Source organism: Peromyscus eremicus, chromosome 2, assembly GCF_949786415.1.
Source record: "Peromyscus eremicus chromosome 2, PerEre_H2_v1, whole genome shotgun sequence".
Lineage (NCBI taxonomy): Eukaryota > Metazoa > Chordata > Mammalia > Rodentia > Cricetidae > Peromyscus > Peromyscus eremicus.
Window position 1 is genome coordinate 155,120,958 of NC_081417.1, and position 21,477 is coordinate 155,142,434.

Here is a 21,477-nt window from a genome sequence, read left to right on the forward strand (position 1 = left end):
TTCTTTGTCACACATTTATTTAAACAATGAAAATTCCCCTAAATCCAACATACACACAGAGCAGTGTAATTCTTTAAAAGTTAATAGTGGTAGAGCATTTGCCTAGCACACACAAAGTCCTACATTTAACCCCCCAGTAGTATTACTGATAGCCACCCACCCCCAGTGCAATAGGACCAGTCACTTAAATCAAGAGGCCTGTAACAGCTGTAAGCCCAACAGAGGTCAGATGATGAATCCGGTCTGTTTGCAGTGATCAGCTTCGACAAGGGCACCTTAAGACTAACAAAGATATTTCTCAACTCTACTGTGTGTCTGCTTTACTGATTTTTTTGTTCAGTTGGTTTTTCAAGACAGGGTTTCCCTGTGTACCCCTGACTGTCCTGGAACTCACTCTGTAGACCAGGCTAGCCTCAAACTCAGAGCTCTTCCTGCACCTGCCTCTCGAGTGCTGGGATTAAAGGCCTTGCTTTACCGATCTTCAAGCATGGTGTATGGATGTTGCCTATGTAAAGTTTAAGCCCGTCCCTTCCCATTTTGTTTGTAGAGGTCTCCAGCACCTGGCAGCTCTTTTCATTCCTGTTGGTGAAGTTGTCCAAAATCTGTACTGCCTTCTGGACAGAACTGTGGCCTTCTTGGGTGGATGGGACCGACAGTGGGCAAATTCTCTAGCGCTCAGAGCTGGAGATGAAGGTGGTAGCTGCTGGTGGCTCCTTAAGCCTGCAAAGCTGCAGTGACAATCATGGTGTATTCCACTCACCCTGTAGCATGAAGTGAGGAAGAACACACTGGCCATTTCTTTACCCGGATCCCAACACCCTCAAGTGTCTCTTTATCCAGATTCTAGAAACTTCTCCTCTTATTTCTGAATACACATGTCCCAAAGTTCCCATCAATTCCCAGGTCAACATTTCTCTCTCTGAGGTTGCCTTTGCTGCCTGACCCATCCCTCCCACCCCCAACACACTGAGACCACAGGTTCTGTGTCCTCTTCAGGATTCACCTATACCAGAAGGAATCTGCTTCCAAGAGCTAGAAGGAATCATTTGGCACACCAGTACCCAGTTAGATAGGACCATAGCCCTAGCACAGCTTGGGCTCTGACTCATATGGGCTGGTTGCCACAAGGTGGACAGGGAATGATGCTGAACCACACTGTCTTGGTGCGTTTCAGTGGCTTCATTGTCCTACTCAGCTCCTCACGGAGCTGTTCTAGCCGCTTGTGGTGAGAAGCACCCTGGGCACCATAAATCTCCCAGGGGGTAGAATACATCTCCAGGCTTAAGCAACTCAGCCCAGCGGTGTGGCAGAGCAGGCGCTCCAGAACAGCCACTGACATGGGATTCCTTAAGTAGTTGAATGTGGTGAGCTGGGAGCAGCTGCTCAAGGCAGGCAGAAAGACACTGAGCTGGCTATCCACAATCCTACAGTTCTCCAAGTCCAGGGTCTTCAGGGTGGCTGCGACTCTCTCTAGCAGGACTCGGAGGAGCTCAGGATTCATGTTGGTCAGTATGACACCACTTAGGTTCAGGTGTTTGAGCTGACGGATGCCTGGACACTGGGTCAAGGACGTCAAGTCTGATTCCGAAAGCTGGCAGTCGGTGATAGAGACAGTCTCCAAGGGGGCCTCCAGGCACCTAGGAAGAGACCACGCAGTTAGTTTTTTACGAGTTGTGATGGTTAGGTTAGAGAGTCCTGGGGTAGGGTGGATCATTTGCTATAAGGTCATTCTGGTCAGCAGATACAGGTCAATACCCACTATGCTGCCCCTTAGCATCTGCCCACTCAAATTACCCATTCTCACCCGAGGTCTGGCACCATCACTGTGGGACCAGCTCGGCCCACAGTCCTGCAGCCCCTTTCCTCACTGTTAAAGCAGAGAACCCCAACTCTAGCTATATCTCTATATTGTTCCAACAAGGAAAAGGCTTTGCTGCGGTCCTCAGGGAAAGCTCTCCATCTTCCCTTACCTGAGCACCTGGTCCATTTGACCTTCGAGGAAGGAGACGGAGTCCAGGGAGAGCTCCTGGAGGCACTCCAGGTTGAGAAACTGAGAAGTAAACTGACTGATCAACTTCCTCTTTTCCTCTGGGGAAATGGAGGCAGGCTCACAGATATGAGAGAGAAGGAACTTGCGAAGATTTCTCATTTGGCCCAGGTAAGGAGCAAAGCCGGCCAGGGTGGACAGTTTCCAGGTGCAGCACACTTCTACTTCCTCCATACAGTCCAGATCCAGCATTTCCAGAACCTTCACCACGTTCTGGAGAGCCATCGTAGAGATCTTCAGCTTCTTACAGCCCAGCTGCAGCAAACCCTTCCTCGCTTCCACCCACAGGAAGACGTAGGACAGGCACGCATCCAGGGCTCTTGGCTTGAGGTATATGTCTACAAACACCTTCAAGGACTGCTCCGCCCCTATCCTCACACCTCTCTCTTGTGTTTTCCTCTTACGCTTGACCACTCGAGAGCAAGCATCTGTCTTATCTCCAGCCCATACGTTCCAGAAGTCCTTGTGCAAAGCCCGCAAATCCAGAACTCGAAGTTTGTGACTCCTGTGGGAGAAATAACAAGTCTAAGAATTAAGACAAGAACCCACCCTTCCCCATCATGCATCTTTTCCATTTTCTGAAATAGAGTCTCACTGCCACTACGAAGAAGGCCAGACTGGCCTGAAATTATAGCCTGAAGCTGAAGGCTGAAACTACAGTCTAGCACTACCAAACCAGATCAGCACAACCTTTTATTCTTACTCCTTCCCTGGTCCTTCTGTTTATCTTGATGCTTTGTATCTCTTCCTCTTTAATCTAGCCTGGTCCCACTTCTAGCATCTATGGGAAGAGGCAGGGGTAGGCACCTTCAACCATAGCTCTATGTTACGGGATTTTTTTCTGTGTTGTAGTCTGATGTCCAAGGGAGTCGGGCATTGGTTCAACAGATGGGGTTCACATTCAGCTGGCTCCATGGATCATGGAGTTCCCTGGCCGACTCAGGAGAAGAGAAGAGGGAGGCCCTCAGAAGAGGAAGAGGTGGGGCCGAGGGGTTGCTCCTTTTCGAGCCAGGAGGTGGACAGTTGTGGTGTGTTGTGGTCACTTACAGTTCTCTCAGGTTTATATCCTTAATATTTATCCCCGAGTTTTACTTTTTAATGAAGGATAAAGAAATCGCAATAGCTATGTCTGTCCTAAACAGTCCCGAACACTCAAATCCTTTACCTAGATAGCTCAGCAATGGTCCAACGGTTTCTGAAATCCTCCTGAGGCCAACATAAGCCTCTAACCTTCCCTCCATTCTCTATTCTCCTTGACCCCAGCTCTCCCTACCCTAGACTCTGGAGCCTCCCTTCTGGAGTGGTCTTCCTCACCTGGGGTGAACCTTCTGGCCAAGCAGTGTATCGATCCCATCCAGTATGGTTTGTAAGGTCTCCAGGTAGGGGACCGACATCTTCATCAGACCCCCCAATGGGAGACAGGGGAAAGGCCAGACCTGCACCATCGCCCTCAGGATGGCAGACCGTCTGCGGGTGAAGGCCTCCTTGAAGAGTCGGGGGAAGAGCTCCATGGGCAGGTCCTGCAGAGCAGAGATGGCCAGGGCCTCCTCCCTCAGCAGCCTCTGCACTGCCAGCTGCAGGAGTGGGGGTGGGGCCTGGAAGCTCATCCTGAGGGATCTGCAGGGAGATGGTCCTAAAATGTTCAAGAGAAGACACCTTTTCAGGCTAAGGATTAAGAAGCCCTTCTCTTCTCGACCCAGAAACCAACTCAGGCCCATAGCCACTGTTCTAGCAATAATTTTCTTTACCCATCCATCTCCAAACAGGAGCCTGTTGTATTGTGCCCTCTCACCTTGCAATGTGGTCCTAAGAGCCTGATAGCTCACTCTGCTTTTTAGGAAAGTTTTTTTTTATCACCACCCAGGACCCTGGAACAAGGATTGAGAATGTCCCGTAGACCAACACAGTCACATTCTCAGTTCTAGCAATGGATGTGGCTGGGAACAATTTAGGTGGCTGTAAGATGATTGCTATCTTCTCATTAAAAAATTAATTAGTTAATTAACAGCCCAGTGATGGTGGCACACACCTTTAATCCCAGCACTGAGGAGGCAGAGACAGGTGGATCTGAGTTTGAGGTCAGCCTGATCTACAGAGCAAGTTCCAGGACAGCCAAGGCTATACAGAGAAACCATGTCTCAAAAAAACCAAAAAGAAAAAGAAAAAGACTAGAGCTGGGTGAAAACAGTGACAGGTTCCCCTATCTTCCTTGCCTGGGAGTACACAGTCTCACAAAGTCCCATGGTTGGGAAGACACAGCATTGGGTGGCATGAGAAGGTAAGGATTAGGGAGCTCACCGGTGGGGGTGGGTGCTTGATAAAAGAGAAAGAAGGTGGAGGCTGTGTCTGGACCATTTGGGTTGTGTTTTATAAAGGAGAGAGTCAATGTTTTTGGAAGCTTTGGGAAACAAGGGTTACAAGAAACCATCACTTCTTTTTCCACTGCCTCTATAACTGGCCAGACCACTCAACCCTTGCCCATCTGTAAATGAGGCTCATAGGCTCATAACTGCACCCGGTCCCTTGCTGTTTTCAAAGTGGTACTAAGCTAGAACCCTCATCTTGGATTGAGGGATTTGAGGCCGAAGACTAGCTAAAGACTAGATCATCTACCCAAAGTCACAGGGCTCCTGTTGGTAGTTTCGGGACAAAAAGTAGCAGAGCCTGCTGACCCATGATTGTAGTTCCAGTTCTCAAGAAAGTAGAGGCAGGGGATCAAGAGTTCAAGGTCAGCTGCACTTGGAGTTTTGGGACAGCCTGGGCTACTTGAGATCCTGTCTAATTCTCCCCTCTCCCCGCGACAAGAACCCAGAGGGAGACCCCCTCTAACTCCTTTTTTTTTTTTTCTTCCGAGACAGGGTTTCTCTGTGTAGCTTTGTGCCTTTCCTGGATCTTGCTCTGTAGACCAGGCTGGCCTCGAACTCACAAAGATCCTCCTGCCTCTGCCTCCAGAGTGCTGGGATTAAAGACGTGTGCCACCACCACCTGGCTCCTCTAACTCCTAAAGAACATTCCTGCCTCCCCTCTTCTATCCCTGTGATGTCCGTTCGCTTGTTAGACTACACCAAGTAACCCAATCTCCCAAACTTCCATTCTTGAGTAGATGTTTCCTTTTTTCTTTTTCTAACCGCCCCCCCCCCCTTTTATTACTCCGAATAAGAAGAACTAGTTTTCAAGCATAATTTGTTTTCACTCCCCTCACTGCCCGGCTCTCACTGGTTCCCTGGTTCCCTTCCACGCCCTCCTTTGCATTTCCACGACTCACACTCTGTTGCCCACTCCTGCTTGCCTCTCCCCCTCTCCCCCTACTTAGGGTCTTCTATCTGGCTTCATGGCCAAACACAGGGGGGTATTTTCCATCTAGGCTTCGATTTTGATTTGTTTTGGTTTGGTTAGAAATTGCAGAAACATCATAGTTACAAAATTTTACAAGGAGATACAGACCACTACCAATGAGAATAAAAAATTTGCTGGGCGGTGGTGGCGTACACCTTTAATCCCAGCACTCGGGAGGCAGAGGCAGGCAGATCTCTGTGAGTTCAAGGCCAGCCTGGCCTACAGAGTGAGTTCCAGGACAGGTGCAAAGCTACACAAAAAAACCCTGTCTTGAAAAAACAAAACAAAAAAAAAGGTTAAAAAAAAATTTTAAAACTAGCTTGAAAACACAGGACTGGAAAAATGGCTCAGCAGTAAAGAGCACTGGCTACTCTTCCAGAGGACCAGAGTTCAATTCCCAACACCCATACTATGGCTCACAACCATTTGTAACTCCAGTCCCAGGGGTCTGACATGCTTTCTGGCACCTGTACCTGAGGAATTTAAATGATTTTTAATCATCTCACATAGACCATCTTTGGAAAGTTTATTGTTTCTTTTTTTCTTTTTTCTTTTAGATAGACCATCTTTAAGCTGCATCCTCCACTAACCTTGTGTGACTCACTTCTGCATTAAGCTTAAGTTGTCTGGCATTTCCCTCCCCTCATCTTTTCTTTCCTATTTTTGGAAAAAATAAAGCAAAATTTTATTTTACTATATCTAAAAAAAATCCTTCCTTATTAAAAAGATGTCTCCTTTCTTTTAAGGTTACCAGAAATACATAATACATTCTCATCCTTTTTTTAAAATAAAGACAGGGTTTCTCTGTGTAACAGCCCTAGCTGTCCTGGAACTCACCTTGTAGACCAGGCTGGCCTCAAACTCACAGAGATTCACCTGCCTCTGCTTCCCAGAATGCTGGGATTAAAGGCACTTGCCACCATGCCCAGCCTAGATATTTCTTAATATTTCTCTGACCTGCTTAATGGTTCCTTTTACTTTATTTCCCTTTTTGAGACAGGGTCACATTTTTTTCCAGAGCTGAGGACTGAACTCAGGGCCTTGCACTTGCTAGGCAAGCGCTCTACCACTGAGCTAAATCCCCAACCCTTTTTTTTTCCCCTCTGAGACAGGGTTTTTCTGTGTAACAGCCCTGGCTGTCCTGGAACTCGCTTTGTAGACCAGGCTGGCCTCGAACTCACAGAGATCCACCTGGCTCTGCCTCCGTAGTGCTGGGATCAAAGGTGTGCACCATCACCGCGGCTCAGGGTCACATTTTTATGGGGAGGGTCAGGTAGGGAGAGAATGGAGTCTCAAGTAGCCCAGGCTGGCCTTGAACTTTGACATAGCCAAAGATGACTTTGAACTTAATCCCCATCTGAATCCTGGGATTTGAGGCAAGCATAGTGAAACCTAGCCCATGCCATGCTCATACACACCAGGCAAGCACTATACCAACTGGGCCACACCCACAGCCCTTCCTTCTCTTTCTCATTGTCACTAGACAGAGCAACACAAGGAATTCCAGTTTATTAAAAGCGAACCGAATCAATTACGAGCATAACACAATATAGCAAATAAGATCCCCTCTCCACAGAGTGTAAAGCTATAGAGGTCTTGTTTACTGCAATCCTAAGGGATTTTATTGCCACTTGTACTTTAAAAAGAGGGGAGGCTCTTTTCTAAGCCAGCAAGATTCAGCTCAGTGGGTAAAATCACTCAGTAGGCAAGCCGCAGGGACCCGAGTTCGAGCCCCAGAACCCACAAAAAGCCAGGTGTGGTGGCATGTATCTGTAATCCCAGAGCTGCTACTGCCAGGTGGGAGATGGAGATAGGAAGACTTACCTGGAAGCTCAAGGCCAGCTAGCCTGCAGCACACAGATATGACAAGGGAGACCCTGCCTCCGTGAGGTGAAAGGAGAGAACTGACTCCCATAGCTAGCCTCTGACCTCCATGTACTTGCCGTATGAGCACCCACACCACACACCACACACACATGCACTAACAATAACAAAAAGGCTTAAAGTTCTTTTTACATATTTCCTTTCTTTATCTCACAAAGCTTGTGAGTGAAGGAATGCGAAATTGGCCACGTTGACAACTTCCTGTGACCTCAGGCAGTGAATGATCTTGCATAATCAAGAAAGTGGAGAAAACACACAGAGAATCTTTACGAATGAGCTCCGTAATTGCAGAGAACATGCCAAAGGCATCTGTTTCCCTGGAGAAACAGGGTGAGTGCAGGTAGCTATATTATCCTGGAAGACCAGGCAGCACAACAGGGGTCAGAGAGAAGCCTCAGCTTTTAAGAGCACTGGCTGCTCTTTAGGGGACCCGGGTTCAATTCCCACCACCCACATGGTGGCTCACAACCATCTGTAACTCCAGGGGTTCTCGTGTTCTCTCCTGGCTTTCACAGGCACTAGGCATTCATGCACATAAATGAAAATAAATCCTTGAAGGAGAAGCCATACAGCACATCACATAGAAATCCCAATTCTGAAATTAACAGAGGTCTGCTATCCAAACATATTTAGGAATTTCAAGGTCAAATTAAGGTTTTTTCCTTACTATTTTACGCACTAACAGACAAAGAACTACATTACCCAGAACATATTCTTTTTTTGTTTGTTTGTTTTTTCAAGGCAGGGTTTCTCTGTGTACAGCCCTGGCTGTCCTGGAACTCACTGCGTAGATCAGGCCTCGAACTCAGAGATCCCCCTGCCTCTGCCTCCTGAGTGCTGGGATCAAAGATGTGTATGTGCCACCATGACCGGCTCAGAATGTATTAAATAGGAACAAGGGGGTTTTTTTGTTTTGTTTTTTGTTTTTTTAAGATTTTATTTTTTTATTATGTATACAGCATATATGCCTGCAGGTCAGAAGAGGACACCAGATCTCATTACGGATGGTTGTGAGCCACCATGTGGTTGCTGGGAATTGAACTCAGGACCTCTGGAAGAGCAGTCAGTGCTCTTAACCTCTGAGCCATCTTTCCAGCCCCAGGTTTTTTTTTTTTTTTTTTTTTTAATTTAAAAAAAGCCTGCATATTTCCTAGAGGGAACTGTCCTTTTTAAAAAATTTTTGTGTTTTTTTTTTTTGTTTTGAGACAGGGTCTCAGTTAGTAGTCCTGTCTGGCTTTGAACTCATAAAAATATGTCTCTGCCTCTGTCTCCTGAATGCTGGGGTTAAAGGTATGTACTCACCCTCCCAGCCTTTTTCAAACCACAGGCCAGAAAAGCTGTAAACCTGGAACAAGACCAGGAAGGGCAATAATTGAGGCTGCTGAGCGACAGTGACAGAGAGGGTGGGAAACAGGAAAGACAGAGTCTCCATGTGAAATCACTTGAAGCTCCATGCCATCATCTGAAGCCATGTGCCCTGGCTTCCTGAGTACTGGAATTAAAGGTGTAGACCTGGCCCTTCAAAACACACTTTAAAATCTTATTATTACTGTCATTATCATTATTATTACAAGACAACTTCTCTTCGGTTACTTACAGGTTACCCTCAAACTCATCATGTAGCCAAGGATGACCCTGAACTGATCCTCCTGCCTCCATCTCTCAGTTGCTAAAATTACAGGCATGTGCCACCATGCCTTGTTTTATGTGGTGCTGGGCACCAAACCTAGAGCTTGTATATACTAGGCAAGTACTGTACCAACTGGGCCAGGAGTTTCCCACAAAGGACCCACAGGGACCCAAAGTCCTGGCAGTGAGCAGGACGTCTCATTAACTCAGCAGCCTACCGGAGAGTTCCCAAGCTGTCTGGTGGAGTCGCCAGAATATGCAACCAGGACACTCTAGCTGGTGGTACCACTCTTCAATGAGCAAAGGCAGGAACTGAGTCTTCAGGTTTCGATTTATGCGGAGAACCAGCAATCTGTGAAGACATTAGGGTTAATACTCCCCTAAGACACCACAAAACAGCTTCCATCTAATTCATCTCCAGCCAACAGTGGGGACAGAAAGGAAACAGGCCATCCATCATTTCAGAGCTCAGTCTTCCTTTGGTCAGGTGCTCAGCCACATTTCTGAGACCTGTGATATCCGTGCCTCTCTCTTATCACTTGCATTTTTTTTTTCTTGAGACTGGGTTTCTCTGTGTAGCTTTTGGAGCTTATCCTGGAACTAGCTCTGTAGACCAGGCTGGCCTTGAACTCAGAGATCTGCCTGCCTCTGCTGGGTTTAAAGGCGTGCGCCAGCCACCACAGCCCAGCTTTTTTTTTTTTTTTTTTTAATTCAGGTCTCCTTATGTAGTCTTGGCCTGGAGCTCTACAGATCAGGCTGGTCCCAAACTTACGGAATCCACGGGCTTCCTCCTCCTGAGTACTGGGATTAAAAGTGTAGACCACTATACCTGGCTCTTTAAAACATTAAAAAATTATTTATATTATTATTGTTTTAAGATAAGGTCACTTGGGTTCCATGCTGGCCTCAAACTCACCATGTAGCCAAGGACGACCCTGAACTTCTGATCCTCCTACCTCTACTTCCCAACTGCTCAAATTACAGGCCTGTGCCACCATGCCTGGTTTTATGTGGGGCTGGGGACCAAACCTAGGGCTGTGTATGCTACGCAAGTATGCCCACACCGCCTCCCCTGCTCCCTTATTATTTTAGAGCACATTCCTTCTTTATACAAAGGTTGCCAGATGCAGCAGCCTACACCTGTAATTCTAGCACTCCACGGTCTGAGGGAGCTCATGAGTTTGAGGCAAGTTTGGTTCCACAGTGAGACCCTGCCTCAAAACAAAACAAAAACAACTGGCTGTAACTCCAGCTCCAGAGGCTCAGCCACCCTCTTCTGTCCCCTGCAAGCACCCACAGTAAGCACAGACAGACATGCAGGCAAAACACTACCGTACATAAAATTTAAAAAAAAAAATAAAGCTTTAAAAAAGGTAAATGTGCCGGGCGGTGGTGGCGCACGCCTTTAATCCCAGCACTCGGGAGGCAGAGCCAGGCGGATCTCTGTGAGTTCGAGGCCAGCCTGGGCTACCAAGTGAGCTCCAGGAAAGGCGCAAAGCTACACAGAGAAACCCTGTCTCAAAAAAACCAAAAAAATAAATAAATAAATAAAAATAAAAAATAAAAAAGGTAAATGTAAAATGGACTGTGTGTTGTGCAAGCCTCATGCAGACTGCATTGGTTGTGACAGGAAGCTGTTCAAGCTGGGTGTGGCACAACTTTAACCCCAGCACTCTGGAGGCAGAGGCAGAAGGATTCCTATGAGTTTGAACTGAGCCTGGTTTACATATGAAGTTCCAAGACAACCAGAGCTACAAAAAGACCATGAGGGAGGGAGGTGGGGAAAGGCAGGCAGGCAGGCATGGTGTCACCCACCCTTAATCCTGGTACTCAGTGGGCAGGGCAAGTGGATTGCTATGAGTTCAAGGCCAGCCTGGTAGTTCCAGGAGAGCCAGGGCTACACAATGAGACCTTGTCTCAAAACCAAATAAACGAATAAAAATAAAAATAATCAATTAATCAAATTTTTAAAAAAAACAACAAAACAAAAAACAAAAACAGAAGCCTGGAAGTGTTGGGCAAAGTGGCACACACCTTTAATCTCAACAGAGGCAGGAAGATCTCCGGCCAGCCACGACAACAACAACAACAACAACAAAAAAAAAAAAAAAAAAAAAAAAAAAGAATTAACCAAACAAAAACAGGAACCAGGTAGTTCGGCAGTGGCTGGCCTACACCAGTTCTTTAGGTTTGTGTAAATGCCTTCTGTAAAGTTTGCTTGAGGTCTGTGACCCACTTCTCAGGATGCACACCCTATTTTTAAGCCACCCCAGACTATTCTGATCTGCCAGAGAGGTGGGAACCCCTTACTCCTCTACTCTGGAGAGTCGTGACTGCTCTTGGATGGGTCACAATTACCTGCAATGAAGTCTCCGTGCTGAACTCCAGAGGCCAGGGTTCTTCTACAGAAACAAGAAAAGCTCCATTGTACTGCACTTCCTGGACCAGAGGCGACTGAGCTGTCCCCGCCTCTTCCTCGCCAACGTCCTAGCCCCTCCCCTTGCCCCACCCCCCCTCATTCCCTAGGAACAGGTCTGTGAAAGGCTGCGGCCTACTGTCTCTAGCCCGAGGGCTTTTCGGGCTTAGGGGTCAATTCAAAGACGCAAATGTTTTAAAGTGTCCAATTGTAACCAATCCTCTGAAGAAAACTAAGGCCTTTTTCTGTTGAAAGGAACGGTCAGAGCCACTTCAGGTCCTGGTGTCCCGTCACTGGGTTAGCGCAGGAGTCAACAGCTTTACTTTTTGAATTTTGTTTTGAGATAGGGTCTCACAGAGCCCAGGCTGGCCTCAAACTCACTATGTAATCAGTAGCCTTAACTCCAGATTCTGCTTTTCACCTCAATGCTAGGATTACAAGTGTGCGTATCTGTGTCCTGTTTATAAAGTGCTGGGAACTGAATCCACGTAGCGGGGGTGGGGGTATGTCTCTGAAAACTCCACGCCAGCAGAATGTGGATCCCAGATCCCTGAAAGGCAAGAAGTCCAGTTCAACAGGACTCAGTAACTCAGTAATCTGATTCAAACTTTGACACCCGGTAGTTTTTAAGGCATATTTAAATAGAGCACAATTTGAAAAACGTTTCCTCATGATAATTAACACACTACTGTGTGCACAATAAAGTTCCTCGTGATAATTAACACACTACTGTGTGCACAATAAAGTTCCTCGTGATAATTAACACACTACTGTGTGCACAATAAAGTTTAAGGCATGACTACATCAAAACTCTTTGTAAAGTACATGTGACATCATCCATAAAGATGAGTTCAATTGACTGACTACATGTGACATCTTAAGGGTCTGGGGGAACATCTGGGGTGGTCTTATCATACAGAGAGGTTTCCAGGCTATTAACCACCCCCACCCCATCCCCTCCCGCTGCTCCAAGCCTTCTGGGCAGAAAACAGGTTATTCTTCTTTCACCTTGAAGAGACAACCCTGCCTGTTTAACATTCCTGGTTTCCCTAGTGCTTCTCTGTGAGCACAAGAACTGTGCTTTCTACAGTTCTTGTTCCACAGCCTTGTTCATGCTAGTCAAGCACTCTACCCGTGAGTTATATTGCTTCAGAGGGAGCTTGACTTGCAACTTGAGTGGCCCTGGGCAGCATTGGGGAGGCCTGGTGAGCAACTTGACTGATACTCTGCATAGATAGAGGGATAAAACCTTCTCCCCAGTGGGAGGATTCCTGCAGTAAGCAAAGGGTGAGAAGACCCCTCATCCAATGGAGGGGTAGACTTGGTGACTTCGGTTTCCATAGCACACGCTGCTAAGCTTTGCCTGTGTGGGGACACTGGAAGTCCCAGTCTTGTTGAAATCAATGCCTAGCAGGCAGGTGGGATTAGGAGTCACTGGGGTCCTGGCTTCTACTCTATGTTTTAGGGACCTCTGAGACACCTCCTTACCGAGATAAAACTGAGGTATGGCGGACATGACTGCAAGTCCGTGACCTTGTGGGCTGACAAGGACTTGCCTCAGTTTATGCGTGGATTTCCTGAGCAACAGTACGTCTAAGTTCACCACCAGCCACACATACCATCCAAGAGCAAAACAGTCACTGAGGTGGGGTGAGGCTGAGTTAGGTTGTGATTTTTTTTTCTTCCAATTTTTAGTTAGTTTTTCTTTTGTTTGTTTTGTTTGATATGATCTCTTGTAACTCATGCTGGCCTCAAAATAGCAATGTAACCCAGGATGACCTTGGACTGAGTCCTGATCCTCTTGCCTCTTGGTCCTGAGTGCTAGGACGACAGATGTGTCCCGCTAAGCTTGGTTTAGCTTTGGATTATTCACACCTGTTTTCTAGCGTTAATACGAGGCAGAGAGAGATTGAGTCAAAAACCAGGCAGCTGGTAAACTGGTGTCTAGAGGGCCACCGAGGGTGGGAGTGCAAGTGGATCCTAGAATTTTCCTCCCACCTCCTACAGCCTGATTCCCAAGGACATTTTTAGTGCTGAGTTCTGTAGCCAAGATACCACTGGACCCTGGCAGAGTGAACTGTATCTGTGAAGGTTCCTCCATCTTGCCTCAGCTGAAGCCAGTGGTTTCTACCCCTTGCCCTGAAAAGTCTCCTGGAAAAGTGGGAAGGAACCCAACCCTGTTCTAGAACTCAGGGCAGAAATGCCCCATCAAACAGCGTCCTCTTGGATCTTGTTAAATTGCTTCCCCTGCAACCGCCAAGCAGGATATAGTTTTTCTGTGTTCTTTGTCTTTAAGAACTCCCTGAAACATGCCTTGGGGCTGCTCTCTGAGAAGTATTTCTCTCCAGGCACTCACAGGCCAGCTTAATACAGACTCTCAATTGGAATTTTGGTCTTGGTTTTTGGGTCTTTACCCCATAACAGGAGCAGCTGCTTGAGAGTGGATTCTGTCTGGGTCATCTTTCATGCCCTGGCTGTTTTCTCTCCCCTCACCCTTAAAAACAAACAAAAAACAGCAAAAAAAAAAAAACAAAAAAAAAAAACAAAAAAACAAAAACAAAACAAAACAAAACAAAACAAAAAAAACAGGCTCTCACTAAGTAACTCTGGCTGGCCTGAAATTTATGTAGATTAGGCTTGGCCATGAACTCTCTGAGATCCACCTGTCTCTCTCTGCCTGGGAATGCTAGGGCTAAAAGGTATGCCACTCCCACCCAGGCTGTTTTCTCTTCCTTCCTTCCTTCTTTCCTTCCTTCCTTCCTTCCTTCCTTCCTTCCTTCCCTCTCTCCCTCCCCCACCCCCTCTCTCTCCTTTTTTTTTTTTTTGTTTGTTTGTTTTTTGAAACAGGGTTTCTCTGTGTAGCCCTGGAACTCACTATGTAAACCATGCTGGGGTGAAATCTAACAAGTGCTGGAGTTAAAAGTTTCTTTCCTATGACTGTAGTCTTTCCATATCAAACATTAGCAGCTACTACCCACAGGGATTAGCAGCGGCCAGCCTTGGGTTCTGTCTTAATTACCTTGTGCCTTGCTGTGATAGAAACATCTAAAACTTTTTTTTTTTTTTTTTTTGTCTTTTTGTTTTGTTTTGTTTCAAGACAGGGTTTTTCTGTGTATCTTTGGCTGTCCTGGAACTCATTCTGTAGACCAGGCCGGCCTCAAACTCACAGAGATCCGCCTGCCTCTGCCTCCTGAGTGCTGGGAAATAAAGGCGTGCAACACCACGCCCGGCTCTAAGACAACTTTTAAAAAAAGAAAATCTCAGTTAATCCAGTCTGGAGACTACACAGTCATGCTTACAACTGTGTCTCTAGGTGATTTAGATCCTGTCAAGCTGACAATTTGATATTAACCACCACAGGCTCAGTATTGTTATCTGAGTAAGAAATTACTGCCATAACTATTTAATAAAAGAAGACAAATTCAGCAGTAACATTGTAGAGTATGGCCTGTTACTGCTGAGGAAGCCTTCAAGGACATCTGGTTTAGTGATAAACATATACACATATGTGTGTGTGTGTGTGTGTGTGTGTGTGTGTGTGTGTGTGTGTATTTTTTTTTTCCTGTGATCGGGTCTCATTGTGACAGAGCAAGACAATGCAAAGTTCCCTCCATCTTGTATTCTTACTGAGGCTGTTTCAAGTTTAACTAGAATTTAATCTTCTTGATGGAGAATTCCATGGAAAATTATCCAACTCTATTCTAGGAACCAAAGGTCAGGTAGCTAACTTGTTTCAGCTTCTGTTAAACTGCCCATTTGTGTGGAATCCCCTCCAGCTAACTGATTATTTTAGGTCCCATTAAAACTGCTTGATTCAAACTGCTTACTTCTACAAAGTCCCCAGTGTAGCTGTGAAAGGACCAAGCAGACGCTGTAACAGGCTGTCAGTCTTCTCTCAGAGATCAGGCCTCAATTTCAGTTTCCTGAGACTTGAGCAACCAGTTTCTGGGAGGGCTATGACATAGTCCTTGCAGTCGCTCCCTTTCTGCACGTACTCTGACTGCTCAAGGTTCAGCCAGTTGATTACTGTCTGGGACCTCTCACCAACTTACAGCTACGTGCATGGGTCAGTGTGAACATGCGAGGCCAGCCGGCCTCCATGGCAGCTTAAGGTCAAAGCCTGGGATTTGTACAGGCCTGCCACAAAATGATAATTGTAACCCCAACTAGTAAATTCAAAAGTTATATACTCTCACCCAATCATATGATGCAAAGACTTGTATCACCCTACTTGCGGTTTTTCCCTTTAAAAACCTCTCACCCTGAGAGCTCAGGGCCTTCCTCCTCCACTCACTTAGTCGGAGTGTTGGACACTAGACTTGTTATCAATAAACCCCTGTGTGTTTTTTTTTGTTTTGTTTTGTTTTTTTTTTTTTGAGCTGAGGCTCGAACCCAGGGCCTTGCGCTTACTAGGCAAGCGCTCTACCACTGGGCTAAATCCCCAACCCCCCTGTGTGTTTTGTATCGGATATCGGCTCTCTGGTGATCTTGCTTGGGGGGCCTCGAGACACGGGCACAACAGCTGTAGAGCAAGATATCAAGATGTGGTTTCTGCCTTTAAAAACTTGGCTCTAAACAATGTCTGAGTGGTCATCTCTGGTGGGCTACCAATATCATTATGTAGCCCAGGCTGGCCTCAAACTCACCGTGCAGACAGAGATGACCTGTGTCCACTGGCTGGGTGCTAAGACTGCTGTTGTACACCAACCCGGTCGGTTTATGTTGCACTGGGAATGGAACCCAGAGTTTCGCGTGTATGCTGGGCGAGCACTCTACCAGCTGAGCTCCATCTTCATCCCTTGTTCTTTTCACTGTGGAATCCATTGTTGCAGAGACAGGATTTATATAAACAGAAGAAACACTGGCCTCTGGGAGTGATTCCAAACTGGGGCAGCAGTAGCAGCCTCGGGAAGATTTGTTAGTACAGCGGGTGGCAGTGACTCACCTTTATCCTACAGATCTGGAAATTTAGGGGTGGGCCAGTGACACACACACCGCCCAGGGCATTCTGATGATGGCCAAGGTAGAGCCTGGGAGTACAGGAGGAAGGGCCCCCTGGAAGGAAGGTTAGATCCCACCCTGGTCAACCAGATCACAGACTGTTTGAGACAGGGTCTTACTACATAGCCCTGGCTGGCCAGGAACTTGTTATATAGGTCTGACTGTACTCACAGAGAGCCTCCTTCCTCTAGCATGTGCCTTGCATCAAGTTAAATTATCCCTGGCTTGTTTGACTTTCTTAAAATGTATTGTGTGCACATGTGTTGGCTAGTTTTATGTCAACTTGACACAGGCTGAAGCCATTGAAAGGAACTTCAAATGAGAAAATAACCTCCAGCCTGGCAGTAGTGGCGCACGCCTTTAATCTCAGCACTCAGAGGCAGAGGCAGGTGATTCTCTGCATTTGAAGCCAGCCTGGTCTACAGAGTTCCAGGACAGCCCAGGATACACAGAAGAAAACACCTTCTGAAGATCAGGCGGTGGGCAAACCTGTAGGGCATTTTCTTAACTAGTGATTGATGGTGGAGGACCCAGCCCATGGTGGGTAGTCCCATGCCTGGGCTCACAGTCCTGGGTTCTATAAAAAAAAAAAAGCAGGCTGAGCAAGCCACGAGGAGCAAGCCAGTAAGCAGTACTCCTCCATGGCCACTGCATCAGTTCCTGCCTGTTTTAGTTCTTGTCCTGACTCCCTTCAGTGACGAACAGCAATATGAAAGTGTAGGACAAATAAACCCTTTCCTTCCCAAGTTGCTTCTGTTGTGTATTTCACAACAATAGAAACCCAAAGACACTGCACATGTATATGTTAGGCAGCCCTAGTCTCCAGGGGCTAAGGTCAATTCTTCCTCCCCCAGAACCATCTCAGCCAGCTGGACAGGGCATGGTAGAATGGCCCAGAGCAGATAGGAATGGGACTGTGAACTTGTGAACCATGGGTATAGGTGTCTCTGGCCAGGGGTGGTGTGTGTGGGACACACACACACACACACACACACACACACACACACACACAAAGGGAAGAACTCATCCTGAAACCCCTCAGAAGAAATGTAGCCCTCTAGACCTCTTGTTTTCTAGAAGTGTTTCTCATCTCCAGAACCGTAAGAACATAGGTACACATGCCTTTAAGGCCATGGGATGGTTGTGTTTTGTTACCGCAGCAACAGCAAATCCATACGCTAGCGTGCTGAGCTTTCCACAGCTATCAAGCAACTGCCCCTGGCAGGGTGTTCTTACACGATCTTGCTGTGGCCTGACCCACCCTCTCCCTTCTCCTCCTACCCATCTCCTCAGCTTTGCCACTTTGACCTAAACATCTTTCCCCAGGAAAATCTTCCTTGGCCCTACCTGACAGCATCAGACCTCTCTCCGTCATGGATGTCATGGCTCCCATGTACTCTGGCACACCCTCATATCTTCCCAAAGTTTCCAGTCCCACAGATCTGTTCTCCAAGGCCTGTGTGACCAGTAGGTATTTACAGATCTCTTCTCCTGCTGGACTGAGATTCTGTGAAGCCAGCACCTGATCTGTTATAGCATAGTTTATTGGACTGACAGGCTGGGTGTTAGCAAAGAGGAAGGCCAGCTCTGTCTCCTAGAGCTCTCCCTGACCTAAGCCTCCCTCATCACCTAATTCCTCCTTCTGTCATCCCTCCATTCCTTTAGTCATTCAACAAACATTTACCAAGCCATTAGTATGTGTCAGTGTATAACTTCTGGATACTTGGAAAAATAAGGAAGGAGCCGGAGTAGGTGCAGAGGTTACCCTGGAGCAGACGGCTAGAGGCCAGCAGGTATCCCGTGAAAAGGATGTCACAAACTCAGGCTCTAGACGTTGAGTCGTATTATTTGCCTGCAGTGTAAAATCACACATCCACACAGGCCTGTGAGCCAAGCACTGAGAGGACCCTGGACATCTTGTGGAGGGGCACAAGGGACAAGGCCTCAATGAGCACACTTGTGGCCACTTGTCTGGGTTCAATGTCCCGTGCTGGACTTCAACAACTCTGGAACCTTAGGCCATTCGATGAATTTCATCTGCCTATTTCCTCCTGACCTGTAAAGGAGAAATGGCCCCAGTGATTCTGAACCTTGGAATGTGGTGGTTAGTTAGCTAGAGAATCAGTCCCCCAGGCAGAGGTCATGCTCAATCCTCCACAAATTCTGAGCTCATCTCTTCTCTGTCTCTTGCAAAAATTTAAGAATGGTTTTCTATTTGTTGTTTTTCTGCAAAACAGATAAATAATTGCTGTTTGTTTGGGTGGGAGGCCACATTAGATACTCTAGTGGAGCCTGTTGCACTGACATTGCTGGGATGGACGGATGGATGGACAGAGAGAGATATGTATGGATGGACATACGCATGGATATATGGTTGGAGAAATGTCTGTATTTATAAAGAGATGAGTGAATTGATGGGTGGATAAATGGAGAGAGATGTGTATGTATAGAAGAATGTATGTATGGATAAATGGATGGAGAGATGTGTGTGTGGATGAAAAGAGATGGATAAATGCATGGATGGATGAATGAGAATGCTAAGGACAGTGCTACAGTGAGGTATAGTCAGTATCCTCCTAGATTGGCAGAGAGGGTCCTAAGGAGGCACTTTGCTCTGATGCTGTAGTGGGAGCATCTGAGCTCTGGGAAGAACAGGGGCTTCTAGGACTGGGTTAGCTAGTCCTTATGAATTCCACCGAAGGTCCAGCATGACAGAGACTAGAGTAATGGTCCAAGAAGAGCCCCCCAAAGACAACAGATTATTCACGCACACTCAGTAAAGCCTCCTCTGTATACAGGGTATTGTGCCCACAGTAGTGGGTACCCACAACTGGAGTAGAGATAGGGGCACATAGCAAAGAAAGGCTTTTCAGAGAAAGACTGTGCTGTGGATATCGCTTTGTATGCTGTGAATGTGTTGCTCTGATTGGTTAATAAATAAAGTGCTGATTGGCCAGTAGCCAGGTTTGAAGTATAGGCAGGACAAAGAGAGAGGAGAATTCTGGGAAGAAGAAGGCTGAGTCAGGAGTCACGAGCCAGACACAGAGGAAGCAAGATGTAAAGATACTGGTAAGCCACGAGCCTCGTGGCAAGGCATAGATTTATAGAAATGGGTTAATTTAAGATGTAAGAGCTAGTCAATAGTTAGCCTGAGCTAATGACCGAGCAATTTTAATTAATATGAGCTTCTGAGTGATTATTTTATAAGTGGGTTGCGGAACTGCGGGGCTTGGCAGAACCAGAGAGAAACTTTCCAGCTACAAGACTGGGCTGTAACTGTTCTGTCAAGCCTGATGGCCTGAGTTCAATCCCTGAAACCCACACGGTAGAAGGAGAAAACTGACTCCTATAAATTGTCCTCTGATCACATACACTGTGGTACACACATGATCACCGCCCCCAATAAAAATACAGTAAAAAGGTGCTAAATTAGAAGCATATTCTTAGCTTGTGACTGGTCCCCATGGCAGGTGGACTCCTGTTCTGGGTGAGAACAAAACTATATTATTTTCTCAGGAAACCCACTCTTTTTTCGGGGGGGGGGGGCAAGATTTATTCTTATGTGCATTGGTGTTTTGCCTACATGTATGTCTGTGCAAGGGTGCCAGATCCCCTGAAACTGGAGTCACAGACAGTTGTGAGCTGCCATGTGGGTGCTGGGAATTGAACCCAGGTCCTCTGGAAGAACAGCCAATACTCTTAACCGCTGAGCCATCTCTCCAACCACAGGAAATCCACTCTTATTCCAACCTCCTTAAAGCCCTCTTCTGAGAACCCAGAGGCAGAGGACAATGTCCAGTGACATTCCCTTTACACACCTCTCCTACAACCTCAGCAACATCAGTGAGACTCCTTCCTTACCACCTGCTGTTCTGACACTGTCCTCAGGACGCTGTCTCTTTCTCTGCAGTTTCCTCCTGGGTCTCAGACCAAAGTCTGCTTTTCACCCCTGGACCCAACATTCCTTGAAAATACATACCAATGTGCAAAAATCTGAGGGAGTCTAAGGCCTTTTTGTGCCTCAGTTTTTTCTTCTGTGGAACATGGATGTAAGACGAATTGCTAAACGGTCTTATTAATTAAAAAAAAAAAAAAAAACCTGGAGCCAGATATTGGGGTGAAAGCCAAGAGATCAGAGGAACAGAACAAGCCACAGCCACAAGTTCTTACCCTAGGAAATTCTCAGCCCAAGAGAGAGCTACTTCCTGTAATATCCATGCCTATATGCCTTTCTGTCCCTGCCCTCTCACTTCCTCTCTCCACCCAGTTACATCACTTCTTCTGCCCAGCTATGTCACTTCCTGTCTGTCTGTACAGACCTCCAGACCTTTATGGTCAACTAGTGTTGGAATTTAAAGGTGTGTGATACCATGCTTGGCTCTGTTCCCAATGTGGCCTTGAACTCACAGAGATCAGGATGAATCTCTGCCTCCCGAATGCTAGGATTAAAGGCGTGTGCTGCCATTGCCTGACTTCTATGTTTAATATAGTGGCTGGCTTTTTCCTCTGATCCTCAGATAAGCTTTATTGGGGTGCACAAATAAAACATCACCACATATGGGAAATCAAACTCAGGGACTTGTGACTGGGACAGATGAGGTGGTTCAGTGGGTATGGGTACTTGCTGATAAGCTTGACAATCTGAGTTCAAGTCCCAGGACCCATGTGGTAGAAGGAAAGAACCAACTCCCAAAAGTTGTCCTCTGATCTCCACATGCAGGCATGCACAAACATGAATAGATAAAATTTTAAAGAGCATTGCAGTGGTGAATATTGGTTGTCAACTTGGCAAGCTCTAGACTCACCTAAGAGACAAGCCTTGGTCATGCCTGTGGGCGATGAGCTAAATTGAGTTCACTGTAGGTGGCGCCATTCCATGGACTGGGATTCTGAGACAAAAGGATGTGAGCTATTGAACCCACCTGATTCTCGACTCCTGACTCTGGATGCAAGGGGACCAGCTGCCTCCAGCTTCTGTCACCATGTCTTCCAAAGCACATGGGCTGGCTGTAGCTCTGGAACTGTGAGCTAGAACAAACCCTTCCTCCCTTAAGGTATTGTCTGTCAGATATTTGGTCACAGTGAACAGAAACTCAATGAGCTCAAGACTTCTGTTTTTCTCCTACAGTGTCTGTTTGGTCTCTGTACACACTTGGCTTTGCAG

The 21,477-nt window shown here is 46.7% G+C and overlaps 1 protein-coding gene across 1 annotated transcript; it reads right to left on the reverse strand.

Moving 5' to 3' along the window:
• On the reverse strand, nt 1-3,665 carry LOC131905295 (PRAME family member 12-like). The gene is made up of 3 exons (XM_059256265.1): nt 3,362-3,665; nt 1,971-2,552; nt 1-1,637 (listed from the first exon to the last, which is right to left on the reverse strand). Exons 1-3 carry the CDS (start codon nt 3,652-3,654, stop codon nt 1,106-1,108), a joined length of 1,407 nt encoding a protein of 468 aa, XP_059112248.1. The 5' UTR covers nt 3,655-3,665; the 3' UTR covers nt 1-1,105.
• Nucleotides 3,666-21,477: the final 17,812 nt, after the last annotated feature.